Here is a 20,007-nt window from a genome sequence, read left to right on the forward strand (position 1 = left end):
GGAGATCTGTGAGGGAAGGGCGGGGGGGTGGGGTTGGGGGGAGGCCACAGAGCTTCCTTCTCAGCAATGGAAACCAGACATCCTTCCAGGTCAGGGGCCCAGAAGCCAAATGCCAAGCAGCAAGGTCAGGTCAGGGAGACATTTATGAGAAAAGATGTTTGCCTGCTGGGGCTGAGACTAATCCACCCTTCAGTAAACCTGTACTGGGTGCCTGCTATGTGCTATGTGCCAGACATTATCCCCACAGGGGCTACGGTGGGAACAGGTCACACTCTCCACCAGTGGTGAGCAAACATTCACACAGGTGAATATCTGATGATAGAAATGTGATAAGTTCACTTAGGGAGAGTAAGGTGTTTTATGAAAGTACAACGGAGGGACCTAATTTAGATGGAAGTGTCAGGAGGTTCTCTCTGAAGAAATAACATTTATATTAAGAAAGGATGAATTAAAGTTAACCAGACGATAGGTAGGGAGAATGTTGTACATACCATCATTCAAAGGATGCACATTTACTTTTACTATCCATATAATGCCTCTTAAAACCACACGATCCTTATTCAGGATCCTTATTCTATTCATGTAATTTACCGGGTAGTTAGTTTTTCTTTGTGATTGCCTCAAGATCACATATATGTGTAGAATAGGAGGGTTTCTGAAATGTCAGTAATGTAGAGTTCCTCGGGGTCAGAGATCAACTCCCAGCCTGAATTTGGCCCCAAGAAATGTTTTGTTTAGTCCACAACTGTCAAAAATGCTTTGGAATTAGTTTCCAGAGGAGGAAGAAGAAATCTGGCAACTTTGGAGCTGCATTCCCACGTGGTACCCAGGGCTCCTGACAGCCCATACGTCACCTTTGAGCAAACTAGAAGGTATTCTTTCTTCAAAGCTCCCTGACAGATTTTCTCCAGGAAATCATCATTGATAAATATGTACATTTATGATGTGAAAAATACCTCCTCTGAAGCAGTGCCCTTGTGCATTGCACAGCCTGCACAACTATTCTCAGTGACCCTGACACATCTTCAGGAACTGAGTAGAGGCTACCCCTTTACAAAGGCATGAGCTCTCAACTTTCCACAGCCCTCACTATCCCCCTTTGTCTTGTACCTGGTCCATTTCACTCATTGATATTACCTGACCCCAGAAGGTGTTTAAGCCTGGATCCCTGGCCTCTCATTTTATAGAAATCTATGGAGAAGAGAAGGAATTCATCCAAGATCACTCAGTGAATTAGCAGCAAGTTAAAACCAGGCCTGAAGTCTCTCAACTTTGTGGAGCAGGACTCTTTCTGCCGTGCTGCCTGCCCCCCTCAGCATGTGGTCCAAATCTGTTGGACTGTTTCTGGCTTAGGTGGTTGGGGAAGTGGTAGATCAGCAACCCTTGGGGCATTTCATGGTTCTAGGAAGACGAGCCAAGCCACACACAAGCAAGCTGGGAATTCAGTTGCCTGTGCAGCTGCAGAAGGCTAATTTCTACACTGATATTTGGCTTAACTAACAGCTAGAAAACACCACTCAACTCATTTTTTAAAGTACTATCATATTAAATGACATTACACTTATTTATATACTGCACACAGTCCCAGCATCCTCAAATATGATTCTAATTTTGGTAGGTATCTTGCAAGAGGGAGCATATTTCCAACTCATCCAGACACAGGGCCCTCTTCCTCCGTATTCCTGTCCACATGTGATTCGATGTTGTATTGAGTTAAAGCTGAAATAGAAATGTCACTTGGAATCCCGCTTTTTTCATTTAATTCAGACTTTCCTATCAGAGGCGTAAGGAGAAGAATCACCCAGAGGCCTTTCCCAAAATTCCAATGCCCAACCCACTCCTCAGTCCAACCAAACCAGAAACTTCTTGGATGGGATCTGGAAACCTATATTTTCAGTTTTGGGGCATTTGATGCACACACCTGATTGAGAGCGCTGAGTATTCACAGGGTGGTAGAGGAATTGCAAGTTGCTAGAGAATCTTCAAAAACTCAGCTTTCATGTCTGCCTGATGATGTGGGTACATCACAGTCTCTAGCTGGTAGTCTGCTCCTGGACATTTATGGATATAATTTGATAAGCGCTTTTACTTTTTTTTTTTTTTAATTGTTTTGAGAGAGAGAGATAGAGAGCAAGCAGGGGAGGGGCATAGAGAGAGGGAGACAGAAGTCCAAGCAGGCTTCACGCTGTCAGCTCAGAACTCTATGCAGGGCTAAAACCCATGAACCGTGAGATCATGACCTGGGCCTGAATCAAGAGTCGGACGCTTTACCGACTGAGCCACCCAGGCGTCCCAAGTACTTTTACTTTTTTAAATTACTCCTGGCATCTGGATTTGCAGCAAACGGACCCAGGCTAAGGCCCTACCCTTTTTCAAATGCTCTTCTTATCTTACAGATTTACTTCCCCAGAGGGTCACTTCATTTCCTACTCATCAGCCTCACAGATACAATCACCTCTGCATTTCCGTCAATGTAAAAACAGAAAATATTTAATTACTTTATTTTAAATTAGACAACTTACTTTTTTACAGAAAACAGATTTTTTTTTTCAAACAATCTTGGATCTGAATCACTAAATCAAATCAAATCAAACCAAACTCTGGAGAGAAACCAAACCTTTGCCTGTGAATTTCCTAATGGGCAGCAGAGGGCAGCATTATTAAAGGGAAAAAAAATGCTTTCCTCCTCTCTGAGGCTCCTGGGGTCCTAGTGAGGTGATATTGCTGAACTCGGAAGAAAAAGAAAACAAAACAAAATAGTTAAGTTATAAACCTTTTCTCTGTAACACTTGGCAAGGGGAAGATTCCAACCCCATTGCCTGAAAAGTCTAATTTCAATGACTACGCAGAGCAGAGATTGGTGCCAGCAGGTTTTTTTCTTTCCTAGTTCTTATACTTTCCCATCGAGATCCCAGGAGCCTGCCTTAGATGGGCAGAAAGGGGTCCCTTCCCTGGTGGCTCCCGGTTCCTGTTCCTCTTCCCTCAAAGGCCCTTTAGCCTCCAGACCTTTCTGCCCAACCCCAAGGCCTAACTCTCAGCGCCGTGGCCCTGGCTATAGGTCACAGACAGGAAGAGGTGGGAAGGAGGTGTGTTCTCATATCATGTATGCCATTTATCCACATAACGTGTGGTTGTAGTTTTTTTTTTTTAATCACTGCTATAGAGTCTTTATTTGTGTGAATATGCCATAATTTATCCATTCTGCTAGTGTTAGGCATTTGGATAATTCCTAGTTTCAGGTTATTATGAAAATAGTTGCCATGAATATTTTAGGACATGTTTTCTGGTGACTACACCTTCCATGTCCCTTGGATATTTACCTAACAGTGGCTTCGCTGGGTCACCAGGGTTGCATGTGACTACTTCAGTAGACACCCCAAAAAGTTTGCCTAAGTGGGTGCCAACTTGCCCTGATACCAGCAGAGTAAGACATTTCCAGCTGCTCCATATTGTCCATACTTGGCATTTTATAAAGGATTCTTTCACTTTTATTCTTATTCATTACTATATGTGCTTGCTTAGCTTTGCTATAATGCAACAATTGATGTACAGAATTACATTCTTGAAAATAAGTTACTCATTGGGAAAAGTGGACCACTGGTGGTCAGTTAGTAATATAAAAGCAAGGACAGCTTTGTCCACCTCCATGGCCACTAGTTACGTGACCAGGCATTGGCTTCATCAGGGGTCATTGTTACTGCGGCCATTACCTTGAACCTCAGGAACGTCTTTCTTTTGACACTCAGATGTCTGGACAGAAACCACACTGTTGATGTTGCCAAGCTTCTTCTGATGCTGTCTTGTAATCACGTGATTGGATTCCCCAGACTCAATCCATTTGGGACTAGCAGAGGCAGAGCACATGTGGGAACGTTGGTCTGGGGGTAGAACTCAGAGGGAATAGCTGCATCTCCATGTGCCTAAGTGGGGGGTATCTGCACTCCTGTTTTCACAGATGCCCAGTAGCTCTAAACCCAGAGGGTTTACCTACTGCTACATTTTGAATGCGTTTGCCCAGTTGGGAAGGAGGTCCCTGCTCGTGCATTGATTTCCCCTTTCTCTGCTCTAAAAGCAGTCATCACTCCTCTGTCCACCTTCCTACTTCTAAAATGCTGATGTCATTGTCATCTGCTCTTCCATTCTGTTTGTACACATGCTTGTGGACTTTATTTTTTGACCTTTTAGAAGAATGTGGGGAGGGAGTGGAAATAAATGCAGGTCCTGATCCTTCTTGAATAGGAAATGGCAAAATGCTTTTTTAAAATTTTTTTGAATGTTTTTATTTATTTTTGAGAGAGAGACAGCATGAGTGAGGGAGGAACAGAGAGAGAGGGAGACACAGAATGCAAAGCAGCCTCCAGGCTCCACACTGTCAGCACAGAGCCCAACGCGGTGCTCAAACCCACAAACCGTGAGATCATGACCTGAGTTGACGTCGGACTCTTAACCAACTGAGCTACCCAGGCGCCCTGGCAAAATACTTTTTTTAACGAACAACTAAAAATATAAATACGTTTCTACATTTTTGACAGCCACATAGTATTCCATAGTAGGAATACTTGATAAATTATCTAACCATTCACTATAGTTGGTCATTCAAGTTATTTCATGGGTTTTACTACTGTTAGTATCATGGAGGTGAACCATCTCATGCGTTCATCTTTGGGTTCATTCAGAACTGTTCCTGGTTAGAGAATAACAAGGTCATAGAGATGCCTCTTTGAAGTGTTTAGCTGGATTTTGCCAAATTGCCCTAAATAAAGCTTGTACTAGTTTATCACAATGGTTCCTGTTTTTCCACACTCTTGTCAATATTTGGCACAGCCACTAACATAGTAGTGGTAGAAATCCTTGCCAGTTTGATAGTGGCAATTTGAGTGTCTGCTTTTAATTTGCATGTCTTTTTTTTTTTTTTAAGTTTATTCATTTATTTATCTGGAGAGAGACAGAGACAGTGCAAGTTGGGGAGGGGCAGAGAGAGAGAATCTCAGGCAGGCTCCATGCTGCCAGTGCAGAGCCTGACATGGGGCTTGGACTCATGAAACCGTTGAGGTCATGACATGAGCTGAATGAGTTGGCTGCTCAACCAACTGGGCCAGCCCGGCACCCAGTTTTCATGTCCTGATCTTTGTGGTTATTGGAGTGTTGAAATGACATTTTGTAGGTGTGTCACTTGAAAAGCCCTTGGGACATAGTTAATAAGTTGAAGGAGGTCGACTGGCTCATCCTTCCTTCCACAGCATCCTTATGCTCACCCCCAATGTGCTCCGGACCTGCTTCCATACAAAGACAGGTAGGCACAGAGCAGACAATGATTTGGCGATGGGGTTACATCTCCCCAGCCCCAGCTGCCAACCAGCCCGCTAGGCATTCTAAAGATTTCATGGCCCCCTGAACCTTCTAAAATGAGAGCTGAGGGCCAGCCCTGGTAGATCCTGAGATCTGGCGCAACCATGGTACAGTCTAGCTTCTTGAAGAAACTAATGTCGTCATTCTTGCTGAGGCCTGTGGGAGTCCAAAAGGCAAGCTTTCTTATGCATGCAGAGAACTTAGTCTTCCCTGGGCAGAACTCACCTCCCACCCTTCCAGTGAATATTAAGCCACTTGACTTCCTAGTGGCTTGCCTGCTTCTGCCAGATTCTACTTTCAGAAACACCCCTTTTCTTCTTGGCACTCCCAGAATTAAAGACTTTTGCTGGCTTCCCATTTCCAAGGTGAAAGCCAGCTCTCTTTAGCTCGCCATTCAAACCTTCTGTTTTCCATTCACCCTTTGGGCCCAAATGACCTCCTCAAGAGCCCCCCAAATCTCCCTTGCACTGGTGATAACGTGCTCTCTCCTCTGATACTACAAATCCTGTTCACCTCTTGACGCCCTCTGCAATCAGAAGAAGTCATGGATGGTTTTGGCATTAACATAACAGGGCATAAACTCTAACAGTGCTCAGAGTAAGAAACCACACAAAACCCCTCTCTCATTCATGGTCACTGTATCACCCAGATGTCTATTAATACAATCTATAATAATTTGAGTTTGATGGATCCTTTCCAGAAGAATTTAATTCAATCTTAACTTTCTGGGGCCTCGATTTTTATGTCTTTCTGATTCACCCTTTTTCCTTTTTTACTCTTAAAAGGGTGAAGGAAACCTTTATAGTGTAACCCTAGCACCAGGGACTAGGCTTACAATCTTTTATTTAGAATTTAAATAAAAGAAATATACAAGCTCCTTGTTTACCAAAGTATGGTGCACTTATTCCTGGAGTTATGCAAGGTTACTTTAGATGGTGCACAAAGAAACTTGAAAGCATTACAAATATTTTTAATGTTTATTCATTTTTGAGAGACAGAGTGCAAGTGGGGGTTGGCCAGAGAGAGAGGGAGACACAGAATCCAAAGCAGGCTCTAGGCTCTGAGCTGTCAACACAGAGCCTGATGTGGGGCTCAAACTCACAAACCATGAGATCATGACCTGAGCCAAAGTCCAACGCTTAACCGGCTGAGCCACCCAGGCGCCCCCAAAGCATTATATAATGGTTATGTGTTTCTTTTGCTATATATTAGGAAAAAATCTCTAATATCAAATCTGTGATTTAATGGATAGTATTATCTGTGGCAGGAATTACCATCCAAATCTGTCTGACCTCCTTTGGCACACAACCATACCAAATTTCCTAGACTTCCTTGTAGTTAGATTAATTATATCGCTAAACTCTTTCCCATGGAATGTGAGCAACCATGAGGTATGCCGCATTCAGGCTTAGCCCAAGAACTCTGTTCACTCCTCTGGGCTTGTGCGTATACCAGCTATGTACAATTGGCACCCATGACAGCATTAAAAACTATGAATTAAAGATGGTAAAGCTGCCATGTTCTAGATCAGAAGTTAGCAATCTATGGCCCATGGGCCAAATCCAGCCAGCCATCTGTTTTTTAAATAAAGTTTTATTAACACAACCATGCCCATTTGCCTACATATTATCTATGGCTGTGTTTGCCACCATGGCAGATTGAATAGTTCCCACAAAGACCATATGACCCACAAAGCTGAAAGTATTTTCTATCTGGGCCTTTACAGGAAAACTTGGCTGACCCCCTGGTTAGATCACTGGAGGACAGCCACCTTGCTGACCTAAACAGCACTGCATTTCTTTATGTAATCATGAAATAAGCCACTGAAATTCTAGGACGGTTTGCTACCATAGTTTACCCTGCCCTCAATATATTCTTACTCAGCAGCAGCTAAACTAGGCAATCCCATGAGATTGCCTGATGGAGATGGGCTGAATGCTAGCTGTTTGTGCCTAATGGGATGACCACTTATGTCCCTGGTGAGTGAAGGACTCCCCCCCCACCCCCCCCCGAACACACCCCCGGGCCAAAACTTCCCACAGGTGCTCTGCCTCAGTCAATCCTAGGACATTGTTCATGTTTCTTCTGGTGATTGTTCTAGTAGGTGCTATCCATATGTCTGTTGAGTAATTTGATGAAGAAGTTTGGTGGGGGGGTGATAATTTGAAGGCCTCAGAGGTGTCTTCTCTCCTAAGATCTGCCTAAATGCTTGAGAGTTAAGGCCAGTTTCTAGGATTTTACTCTTTAGACCATCTCGATCCACAAGAGAAACCTTAGGGAGTTTCCCAAAGGAAAGCAATAATCCAGTCAATTTCCACTGGTACAAGAAGAGCTGTATTATTTACAGAGCTAATATGATGCAAGGAGATCGTAATGTTAGGCAAAATTGAGGTCTGGCATGAGGCTTTGTAAATCCCAGCCTCACATATGCAGTATCATGATGAGAAATGGGCTTCCCGGCCGCAATCAGATACGGCAAGATCTGGGAGTGGCTGCATCTGTTTGGAGAATTGGTTAATGTCACAAGCAGGCATGTAATTAAGTGGGGTTGGGAGAATAATTCATCCCTACCTTTTATATTTTGCCAAGACAGCATCTTAGAATTTTTTTAGGTTAAGAACCAGGGCTGTGTTCCCAGGCTGCAAAGACCAGGTGGCCAGGTCAAGAGGCATAATGATTATGCCTTAATTGGTGTGTGGGTGTGTGGGTGTGTGTGTGTTGTGCTAACTGATTAGAAAGAGGCTTAATGTCTACTTAGAAAGACAACCCAGATTGTCCCATGTGGAGAGCGATGTCCTCTTTCTTAAGGTGGTCTTTATGACTCATGCTTCTTTCCTGAATGAAATGGAGGAACCCCAGCCCAGGTCAGTCTTCATAGAAGCAATCACTTCGGGGGACTGACTCTAACTGGTGTCACAAAGTTCTCACCCCTGTTCCCAGAGCTCCCCACACTGGCTTGCCACAGTGACTAGAGTGAGTGCAAATTAACATCCTTTTTTGAATTGGCGTCTCCAGAAACTTCATTTCGGCTATAACCTATGGCCTTGGCCAAGAACCCATGAACTTCCCTGAGTGTCAGGTGCTTTGTGGCTGCTGGTTGCCCAGTTTTCTCAGATCTCAATACTGGTCTGGCCTGGACAAGGGCAGCCTTGCCAGATGACACCAGGAAAACTGTCAGAGCAGAGAAGGCACAGCTGCCTCTTCACGGCACCAGCCCGAAGACAACTGCGCCCTACATCTGTTCCTTGTCCATTGACATCTAATGTCTCCAGTTCAGCGTAGAGGGGTTGAGTGGGGCATGTGATTTCTGGCTGGACAGTGACTTCTCAGCAGAAATTCTGAGCCAGCAGCAAATACCTCTGCCGCTAGACTACCTGTCCCAAGAATGTGTTTCCACCCATCCTTCCTGAGGCTCTGGGAGGGCTCAGCAGGGAGGCATGGGTGCTTTGAAGGGTGGACGTGGAGATGTTTCCAAGAGAGATAAGCTACCTCACCCAGAGGCGAGTCAAGCATGTGCTTAGGGCACCCACAAAGTCAGTCTGTCAATAAGGTTTTGACACCACAGCAGAGTGGTTAAGAGTATGGGCTGTAGCATGAGGCAGCTTTTGTTCAACCCTCAGCTCTTCCTATACTTGATGTTCCTTGCCCATGCAGAGCCCCAGAAGACCATAGTAGCAGTTCATGGGTTGATTTTGAGAACTAGGTGAAGTACTGCATACAGAATGCTCAGCACCTTGTTTGCCTCATGGGGAGCTCTCAATAAATCTCTGTCGAATGAAAGCCTGAAAGAATACAATTTGTGGTCATACAAATTAGATGTATAACCTTCCAGAACTTTTCCTATGCAAAGATCTGTTTTTTACTGAAATGGGATATTAGTATGGAAATAGAATTCGTATACCATACAATTCACCCTTTTCAAGGTGTGTGTACAGTGTCCTTTTAGTATATTTGCATAGTTGTGTAATGACCAGCCCCTCCCCATCTAAGCCCAGAGCATTTCATCACTCCACTAAGAAGCCTCCTACCCATTCTGAGTCATTCCTCATGCCTTCCCTCCTCTGCCCCTGGCGATGTCTAATCTACTTTTTGCCTCAATGGACTTGCTTATTCTGGACATTTCCTATAAACAGATTCCTATAATACATGGCCTTTTGTGTCTATCTTCTCTCCTCAGTGTACTGCTGTCCAGTTCCGTCCACTGTTGCAGCAAAGAATCTATGCTTCCTTTCTTTTCATGGCTGGATAACATTCCATCATATGGATAGATCAGCCTTGGTTTGTCCATTAATCAGTTGATGGTCACTTGTGTTGTTCCCACTTGGGATATTACAAATAATGCTTCCATTTGTGTCTCGTTTTGTATGGATTATTTTTCCGTGAAACCTCAGAGTGGAATCGCTAGGCATATGGTGAGTCTATGTTTGATTTCTGAGGAACTGCTCAGTTATGTCCTAAAGCGGCCAAAGGTTTTTAATGACCTGGTTTTGCCCCCTTTGCAATAGATCATGGCTGTCTGTCCTTGTCAATAAAAGGGGTGTTGCCTCACTATTTTGAGTGAATGTGTAGTATTCCCTTAGCCAGCTGTACCAGACCATATTGAACGAATTCTCTTTTGTTGAACGTTTAATAATCCCATGAAAGAGGCATTGAGCGTCTAACTCGTGTCCCCAGCAGATACATGACACCTTCCCAGGTATATTCAGGGTGCTTTGTATCCCCATGTTGTGCTTTCACAACATGCAGTAATCCACTCCCCCTGCCTCCCGCCCTAACACCACGTGTCTTATCTACTCCATGGTGAGCCCCTTGAGAGGTAGCATCTCTTGAATTCATCTCTGTATCCATATCACCTAGCATAGCACCAGGCTTTTGGTAAATGGAGAATGAATGAATAACCATGAATAAATGGAAGGAAGGATGTGTGATTAGAGCCAGTGACTAGGGAGAGAAAGAGTTCACTTGCCAAGAACATTCTGCCCAAAGACCTCTGCCTGGAGATGTAGTGAGTTCTCTGACCCTGGAGGTATGTGATGGGAGGATGAGTCGCTAGGAGAGAGTATTGCAAAGTTGATTTAGACATCAGAAGGAAAACCAGATGAATTTAAGGTGCTTCCAAACCTGAGAGCATAGAACTCCACAGAAAAGAAGCCCAGGCAGCTAAGAGATTTGTCCTGAATTCCTTAGCTGAGCAGCCATGGGGCTGCCAGTTGCTCTAGAAGTTTTCAAGTTTGTTCTGAGGACCTTGGACCAAAGCTTCCCCCTCCCTAAAGGCATCCGACTGCTCATGCCTGCTTGGGAAATTCAAAGTGCACTGAGGTTAGAGTCCTCTGAGGCAGAAACCCTCATGTAACAGGCTGCTGCCCGAGTCTGTGGCTATCTGTAATCAGAGATGCAGTCCAGGCTGTTCGGACCAAAGAGGGTAAATAGGGTGGGCGTGGCTTAGAGGCCCCACCACAGGCTGAGCCACAGAGCGGTGAGGACAGAAGTGGGACAAGCGGGCGGGACCTGCCCAGCCTCTATAAGCAGCGGGGACAGCTTGAGGCCCTGGAGCTGAAGTCCTTCCACGATGTGGCTCTTCGCTCTGGTCTTGACCTCCTTCACCACTTCTACGGCTTGGGGTGAGTCCTTCTGAAATAAAATAGGGAGGCACGTTTGGAAATCCTTGTCCAGGCACCAGGTGGGGGAGATACATTATGACAAGGGCATGCGGGGCAGGTCCGGTTCCACAGCAACCCACGCCCTCCAGACTTGGCACCCGTGAGACCCAGCAGGTCCCCGCCAACCCGAGACAAAGGGGAGCATGAACACCCCGAGACTGCAGCTGCGTGCACAAGAGGGCAACCCGCTAACCTCAGGCCTCAAGGATGAGGATTTCAGAGAGCTCAGTTTATTTTCCGCTCAGATCATTCATCTGAGTATGGCTAAATCATAGAGAGTGGCTTGAATATTAAGAGTACCCCTGGCTTGCTGCAAGTTGCAGTAAGCCACTTTGCTTTTAGGAAAGACCTACTACATTGGTACCTGTTATCGTAACCCAAAGAAATCTGAAGAGGCTTTTCACTCTTCTTTTACTGTAGGTCTTTCCTAAAAGGGAAGTGGCCTAATGCAACTTGTAGAAAATGAGGTGAGGGGGGGTTACTCTTCACTTCGTGCCATTTCAACTTCAGAAAGATTTCATAGGAATGCTCTACCTATGGATGGCAGGCAGAGCGCCTAGATGAACCATGGATCCAGAATGAGTGGGTTTGAATTACTAGCTGGATGTCCTTGGACATTGTTTTCTGTGCCTCAGTTTCCCCCTCTCTAAAATGGGAATGACAGCACCTACCTCATTAGGCTGCTGTGAAGATAAAACGGGTTGTTTCTAAAAAGTGTCTGGTATGGAGAGTGCAAAGAAAGGATTCCTAAATAAAGAAGTTGTTTTAAAATGTAGTGTAGTGTAGTTGTAGAAAACTTGAGGTATGTTAAGGCCAACAGACAGGAGCCCACTGTCATAGCTTGCCATTCACAGTTCCCAGGAAGAAGCGGCACGCCACCATGTCGCAGGGCAAGGTGATGCTCAGGGGGGCTGGAGGAAGGGGGAAGAGGGGGCAGTTCAGGCAGGAGCCCTCACCGTGGTGGCCAGGGGAAGGAAGAGGTGAGACAGGATAAGCAGGTTTGGATTGGGAAACTAACCAATTTCAGGGAGTTCTCAGGCACAGAGGTGGCCCGCAGTTGGGGGGTTCGTAGCCTGTAGCGAGTAGGGCAGGATGATAGCGGCGTGGCCTGGGAGAGCCCGATAAGGAGGTGGTAGTGGTACAGGCTCTGCTTGTCCAAAGGGAAGTTGATTCCTTTCTCTAGAATTGGCTCACTCTGAGAGGAGCAGTGCCTCCAGTCACAAGGCCCCAGATGTCAAGCAGCAGCATACACAAAATAAGACACGTGATTAACACAAGAGTGTGGCACGGGACCCCGAATGCATCTGTGCCCATTTATAGGCAGAGAAACAGACATAAGAGAGGGAAATGTATTTGCTCAAGGTCAACTGGAAAATCATGCCCTGGAACCTGTCTGTGCCTCATGAATTGAGAGCCAGGGCTGTGACCATCAGAACTGTGAGGGTCCAGGCCTCGTCTGCATTTATCTTCATTCTGATGGGGACATGGTGGGAAACCTGGAACTAAATACAAGGGCAGAGCAAGAACCGAATTAGGAATGGATTATTCCCTTGCTGGTTACCCCCTGGCAAGGCCATCCCATTTCCACCTTTAGAAAGTCCATACTGGCTGCCTCCATTTCCTCAGCTTCCTCATCTGTAAAATGAGCCTATTGTAAAGATGAATGGGAAATAAACTGGAATGCACATCTGGCACGTAGCGAGTGCTCAGTATACAAACATTACATCTATACTTGTGTCGGACAGCGAGTGCGAACTGCCCCTATTACCATAACGGGCCTCTCTCCCCATCCACCCACTTTCTCATGCTTGGCAATCGTGCTTCTGTCCACTTCATCTCTCTGGAGGATTATCACTGGCTGACTCTCCTTTCCTGTCCTGCCCACACATTTTGAGAGAGATGTTGGCCTTTTGTCTATGTCTAGGAGGGAACAATTGGAAGGATGCCAGGCTAGAAATGGTTTCAGATGAGAAACTTACACACACAGGCTGCTTGGAGGATGGGCCGTGATCAAGGAGGGGCTGAACGGCCACTTGCACATGCACACCCACACAGTCCCATAGCAGGTAGAACCAGGACTGGGGTGGAAGCTTCCAGGAGACAGGTGTGGCTGGGGTGGGGAAGAACCAACTGCCTGCCCCACGAGGAATCGCACCCCCAGACTCCCCTCTGGATGACCCTGCTCAGAGCCACTGGAAGAGCCCCCTTCAAGCTGACTGGGTCGCTCTGGCGTCCGGCAGGACTGTTCACTGCCGCTCCTTTACCCACTAAATAAAGCCCTGATCATTAGCCTGGCTCTGAGGCCCTCCCGGGACTGCACCTGACTCATTACGGGCCTGTCCCCATAGACTCCCTTCCTTCTTCCTCAGGCGGGCCTTGCGTTTGCTCTCAGAGCCTCGCCTTGGCATGTTCTCTTCTCTGCTTTATACCTTTATCCCCACTCCTCTCTCTGCTGCTTGTTGGCTCCCCCGCGCCCACTGCCAGTCCCAGCTCCAAGTCCCCCATGATGCCCTCAGTCAGAAGGCCTCCCTGCCTCTTCTGACTCCTGGAGGACCTTACTGGGACCTCACTCAGGACACCGACCCCCTTGCTTACCCCCGAGTGGAGTCCGGTGCGTTTATGGCTCATGCTTCCTACAAGGTTCAGAGATCCCGAGAAGAGGGAGCACCTCTTGTTCATCCTCTCGGCCACATGCAGCTCAGCGCCCAGGTCCTGTTGGGTGCCTGTTTCTAGAGTCTTCTAAGAATGGAAATCAAAAGGCTCGACACTCTCAGCAGGTCTTTTTCCTGAATTTCCTTTTTCCTTGATGCTCTTGTACCTCCAGTACCAGTCTGCTCCTCCAGCTAGCCCCGAGTCAGGAACAACAGTTCACCTGATCTCTTAGAGAGAAGAAACTGAGGCCCAGACTGTTTCGGTGACTCATTCGAGGTCTCATGCTGAGAGGGGCAAACCCATCTACAGACTTTTCACCACTGATGCATTCTCTTTCCTCTGGACGTCCATCAGGGCACCCGTCCTCTCCTCCTGTGGTGGACACCACTCAAGGCAAAGTCCTGGGAAAGTATGTCAGCTTAGAGGGATCCACGCAGCCCGTGGCCGTCTTCCTGGGAGTTCCTTTTGCCAGGCCTCCTCTTGGACCCCTGAGGTTTGCTCCACCACAGCCTGCAGAGCCATGGAACTTCGTGAAGAATACCACCTCCTACCCTCCTATGTAAGCTGGCATCTTTTCAGTGGGAATGTTTACCTCAGAGTGATACAGGACGGAGTCAAGGCAACGCCCTGAGTGCCTTTGTTCTGAAATCTCTGAGCTACTGTAGATCTTTACAACCTTTGCAGAACTCACAGCATTCTAGAGCCCTTCATTCAACAAACGTGTATTGAGCGTGATTGAGCGTGTTCTAGAATCCTAGGATCCATGAGTGAACAGAAAATTATCCCTGGGTTCCTGGAGCTTGCATTCTAGCAGAAAGAGATAGATAACAAACAAAAAGTATGCAGATTAATAAATTCTGTTATTTATTATTATGTTATGTTATTATGTTAGACTGTGATAAATATCTTGGGGAAGGAGTTAGGAGTTGAGCCAGTGAGGGAAATCAGACATAATGATTCTGTTTATTCTCTTGTCTCGAACTTTGCCAAAATTGGAGAGCAGGGTGGGTGAAGGAGGTGTTTGGGTGGGGAGTGCTTTGGGGACTTGGCTGGAATGTTCTCAACTCCAGGTGTGTCTAAATACCTAGCCAGGAGCAGAGCGTGGTTGGTGTGTCCCAGTCACCCTGACCAAGCTAGGCAAAGACTCCTACAGCTGCCTCCCCTCCATTCTGACCTCATTCATCTCAGCAGGGCATTCTAGAACTTTCCAGGGTTCTGCTCCTTCTGCGTTCCTTCTCTTTTCTTCTCATCTTTCTCCCTCCCATCTTTCCTTTTTTTTTTCTTTTTCTTTTTCTTTTTTTTTTTTTTAAATAATATATGCCAGGGTGCCTGGGTGGCTCAGTCAGTTAAGTATCCAACTTTGGCTCAGGTCATGATCTCGCAGTTTATGAGTTCGAGTCCCACATCGGGCTCTGTGCAGACAGCTCAGAGCCTGGAGCCTGCTTCAGATTCTGTGTCTCCATCTCTTTCTGCCCCTCCCTTGCTCACGCTGCCTCTCTGTCTCTCTCTCTCTCAAAGTTAAATAAGCATTAAAAATTTTAAAAATACGTATGCCATTTTTATTTCCTGATTGCGAATGTAATATGTCGTAGACTCTGGGCCTAGAGTTCTTTCTTGTCTAGCAAGAAAGCGGGATTCAGGATTAAAATGCGAGGGATGGCTAATGTCCGGGAGAAGACAAGAGCCCCGAATAAGGGTCCTTACTCCATATTTATTAAGATCAGAAGGCTTACAGACGTGATGGACATGAACAAAGGACAATGAATCTGTGAACATTAACTTGTGAGCATGAGAGAAAGGGGGTTTTAAAGATACACAGTGTTAGGGGTTTAGGTTGATATAAAACACAATCCTGGTGCCTGGCAGATGGTTGTTAAGGGCAGACAGGAGGCGCTGTGTCAGTTTATCTTAGCCAGCCTTGGGAATAAGACCGATAAGAGCCTGCTTCCTCAGGGTCATCAAGGCATCTTTGTTTGCTAATTAGCTCCGCTCTGGGCAACTTCACCCCTGGAAGCCTATAGCCCTATTTACCTGTTTACCCAATTTGGCTCTTCCTTCCTGTGAAAGCAGCTTTCTGCTTTAGTACTAAATTGGGGGGGCGTTTTCCCCCTGAATACCTAATCTTGTTTACCTCATATACCTTTGTTCTATATTTGGGGCTTTCCCCCTACCCTCTCTGTACCTATTTACCTAATATTGTTTACCCAGATTTGGGTGTGAGCATCCTCTGGCTTTCTAATTCTTTATGCCTTGTTAACCCATCAGTGCAAGCCCAGGGAATTCCTAAACTTATTCCCCCCCAGTAATACATACCTATTACAGAAAAGGGAGGAAGCACAGGTAAGTAAAGGCAAGAAAATGAAAATCACATACAATTCCTCCACCTAGAGAGAACTGCTGTTCACATTCTAGATTCTGTTTTTCTGGCCTTTCATCTGTTGTATATTCTCTCCCTTAAAAATAGAACCCATAAGATTCTGCGCTCAATTCCAGTGTGTGGGTTTCTTTGCCCCCACATCAAGAAACAATTCTCTCACACCAGCTGCGTGTCCTACGATTCAACTAACTCTTACACTGTTCTGCCTGGAGATAGTGTCACATCCCACAGGTTAAAGACTAAACCCCACGAGGCTGCTGTCTGCTTCCAATGCCAATCACCAGTAGTCCAAGCAGTCACTTGTGCTTGTGACCTTGGCTATAAATCACAGGTTCCCGTGGCCCCCTTCTTGGGTTCTATCAACTTGCTAGAATGGTCACAGAACTCGGGAAACTGGTTTATTCACTGGATTACCAGTTTACTACAGGATTAATACGGGGTCTAAATCAAGAGCTAAACTTAAAGATCTGTGGGGTTGAGGTCTCAAATAAAGGAGATTCTGTCTTTCTGGCGTTTGGTTTCTGGCACAGCAGCCTTGAAAGCATTCTGGGTCACCAACTTGGGAACCCTGAACCCTGAACCCTGTCCTGTGGTTTTTTGGCAAGGCTTTGTTACATAGGCAGGATTAATGAAACCAGTGGCCACTGGCCAGGATTCAACCTCCAGCCCCTCCCCTCCCCAGAGGCCAGGGGGCAGGACTGAAAGTTCCAAGCCTTTAATAAGTGGTTGGTTTACTTGGCAACCAGCCCCCATCCGAAGTGTGATCAAAAGCCACCTTATTAACACAACAAAAATATCCTTATAGTTTTCTTCACAGAGGAAATGCCAAGGGTTTTAGGGAGTCTGTTCCAGAAATATGATGGAGCCCAGATAGATATTTCTTATGATAAAACACAATAGCACCTCACACGATAACGATAGTTTAGATGCCTGCTTTGCTCATTTATAAATATATCATGAACATTATTCTCTGTCATTAAATATCATAGCCTGACATGGAGTAGCTGCATGACATTAAGTATTGAATCATAATTTATTTACCCAGGCTCTTATTTGTGGTTATTAAGTGCTGTTGAGAGTATAAATAACACTCTGATGAATATCCTGCAGCTAAATCTTTATGCACAGTAATGAATATTTTTGCATAAGTTCGAAGAAGTGATATTTCTGAGTAAAAGAGTGTGTGCTTTCTGTTAAATTCCTCTCCAGAAATGTTCCAACTACACTCCTCCTATTAATATGTGAACACCTCCATTCACCAGCCCTTTGGCAATGCATGGGGTTATTAAAAAATGCCTTTGGGCTGTTGGATAGGCAAAATAATAATCATTACTATTATCATTATAACTATATAATTTTGCTCCTTATTTCTCATTAATTTGAACACTAAAAATGTAGAACCCTTTTTCTCTCTTTTGACATTTGATTTTCTTCTTTGATGACTATTGAGCTCCTTGCTCCAGTGATCAGGAGAAAGTTCCCTTAGGATGGAAATTAACAAGTCATCGTTGAGGGCTCTGCCACTTGACAGCTACCACTTGACCTCTGTGTCAGCCAAGTGTTCTAATGCCTCGTGTACCTCATCTACTTACCAGGGGCAGTGATACCTGCCTTCTGGTACCTTGGGATCCGAAAATGTTGCTTATAATGTCCTTAGAAATGTAATGCACTAAGGGGAGCCTGGGTGGCTCAGCTGGTTAAGCATCCGACTTCAGCTCAGGTCATGATCACAGCTCATGAGTTCGAGCCCCGTGTCAGGATCTGTGCTGATAGCTTGGAGCCTGGAGCCTGCTTTGGATTCTGTCTCCTTCTTTGTTTGCCCTTCTCCCACTCATGCTCTGAGTCTTTCTCTCAAAAGTAAATAAACATTAAAAAATTTTTAAAAAAGAAAGAAATATAACGCACTACATGTATAGATCTTTCTGGCTGTATGACCTTAGGTAGTTCTCAAACCTCTCTGTGCTTCGGTTTTCTCAACTGTGAAATGGGGATACTAATAGAATCTATGTTATGGGCTCATCGTGAGAGGATTAAGTGAGTTAGTACCTAAGGAGTACTTAAAACAGCACCTGGCATGCTTAGAGGGCTGTAAGTATTATCAGTTTTAATCTATGTTGGATCTTTAAGATCTGTTATTAAGGAAACCAATAGTGCTTACCTGGGTTGAATAGATTCTTAGCATTTCACGGCTACAAGATCCTTCTTTCTTTCTTTATTTTTTAAATGTTTATTTATTTTTGAAGGAGAGAGACAGAGCATGAGTGGAAGAGGGAGAGGGGCAGATAGATAGGGAGACACAGAATCCAAAGCAGGCTCCAGGCTCTGAGCTGTCAGCACAGAGCCCGACACGGGGCTTGAACCCAAGAACCGTGAGATCATGACCTGAGCCAAAGTCAGATGCTTAACTGACTGAGCCACCCAGGCACCCCCCCCTTTTTTTATTAATGTTTAATTTATTCATTTTGAGAGAGAGAGCACCAGCAGAGGAGGAACAGAGAGGGAGAGAGAGAATCCCAAGCAGGCTCCATGCTACTGCCACGGAGCCCCACGTGGCGCTCCATCTTGAAAACTGTGAGATCATGGCCTGAGCAGAAATCAAGAGTTGGACGCTTAACGGACTGAGCCACCCAGGCGCCCCCTGCAAGACACTTATAGAAATCCCTTCCCTCACAGAGACCTGGCAGATTCAAGCCAAAGCAGGCAAGGGATTCACCCCAGGTCTCCCAGAAAATCAGCGAGGCAGGCAGGACTGGAACACAGTTCTCCTGATATGGCCCCACAAATATTTCATCCCTGAACTATTGTAGGCCTTGGATGTCTGCCATTTGAGTGGCTCCTCAGGGCTTACGGAAGTCTACCATGAACTAGAGCATGCCTACCTGTGGAGGACACGGTTACCTGGAGCACGGAGAGCTGGGCTGTCTCCAGGGCGCAGAGGAAATGATCCTCTCCCAGGGGGTCAGCATACTGGCAGCTTCCTCCCCTTGGCCCAGGGCATCTCAAAGCCTCCAGGAAGGGGAGAGGTAACGCGGTCCTGGGAGACCTTAGTGAGCCTCAGGCCACCCCCCCGGACTCTCCCCCCAACCTCCCTCGAGAGAGTCCCTGAACCATTCCAGTGTCTCCAGCCTGGTAAGAACAGCTTTACTTACCAGCCTAAACCTGCCAGCCCAAGGCCTGTCCTGACCCCAGAAGACACCTTGCTCTGAAGAGCTCTGAAGTGCCTCGTTCCGGTCCCCTCCCCAGGTGCTCCCAGGACGCGGTGGCAGGGCAGATGATCTCAGAGCTCTTTACCAACAGAAAGGAAAACATTCCTCTCAAGTTTTCTGAAGACTGCCTGTACCTAAATATTTACACTCCTGCTGACTTGAGGAAGAAGAGCAAGCTGCCGGTAAGCGGAAGCTTCCAGCACTGTGGGTCTTCTGGTGGAAACGACAAGAGGGTGAAGGCAGCTGGGGTGGGGGCTTTTTCAGGGATCCTCTGCTTCCCTTACCCCCCACCGTCTCTATACCTCAGTTTCCCCTAGTGACAGACATAGGGCCTTTGGGGGAGTTTACTGTGCCGCCGTTATGCGCATTGTGATTTTGCCAAATTGCTTCTTGCCGGTAGAAGGACAAGAATTACTCTTACAGTTAAATCAACAGCCCAGTCCTTCCTTTACAGGTAGAGAAACTGAGGCCCAGAAAGGGGGAGGTGAGATCACGTTGTGGGATTGGCAGGACGAGAGCACAGGCCTTCTGAATTTCAAACCAGGGCTCTTTGGCACAGACTAAGAAAGTGAGCCTGTGGGTGACCTTTCCTCTGCACTTAGGATGCTTCTGTCAACTTCAGGGTGGCCTGAGAGACATTAGGGGCAGAGCCTGGGGCGATCTAAGAAGCTCTTTATTTTGCCTCTGGTCAAATATCTTGGATTTTATTGTAGCTAATCTCCTTCCTTAATTGTCTTTGGCACGGACTGATGACCCGATGAGT

General features: G+C 46.1%; 1 protein-coding gene across 1 annotated transcript in view; it reads left to right on the forward strand.

Annotated features, from left to right (window-relative positions):
• Positions 1–10,890: 10,890 nt before the first annotated feature.
• CES1 (carboxylesterase 1) overlaps positions 10,891–20,007 on the forward strand; it is a 29,867-nt gene continuing 20,750 nt past the window's right edge. The window contains exons 1-3 of the mRNA XM_077751369.1: positions 10,891–10,970; positions 14,016–14,220; positions 19,282–19,426. Of these exons, the coding sequence (XP_077607495.1) occupies positions 10,919–10,970; positions 14,016–14,220; positions 19,282–19,426 (402 nt within the window). The 5' untranslated portion in view covers positions 10,891–10,918. The remainder of the gene's footprint in view (positions 10,971–14,015; positions 14,221–19,281; positions 19,427–20,007) is intronic.

The sequence above is a fragment of the Crocuta crocuta genome, unplaced genomic scaffold, assembly GCF_008692635.1.
Source record: "Crocuta crocuta isolate KB4526 unplaced genomic scaffold, BGI_CrCroc_1.0 scaffold124, whole genome shotgun sequence".
Taxonomy (NCBI): Eukaryota; Metazoa; Chordata; class Mammalia; order Carnivora; family Hyaenidae; genus Crocuta; species Crocuta crocuta.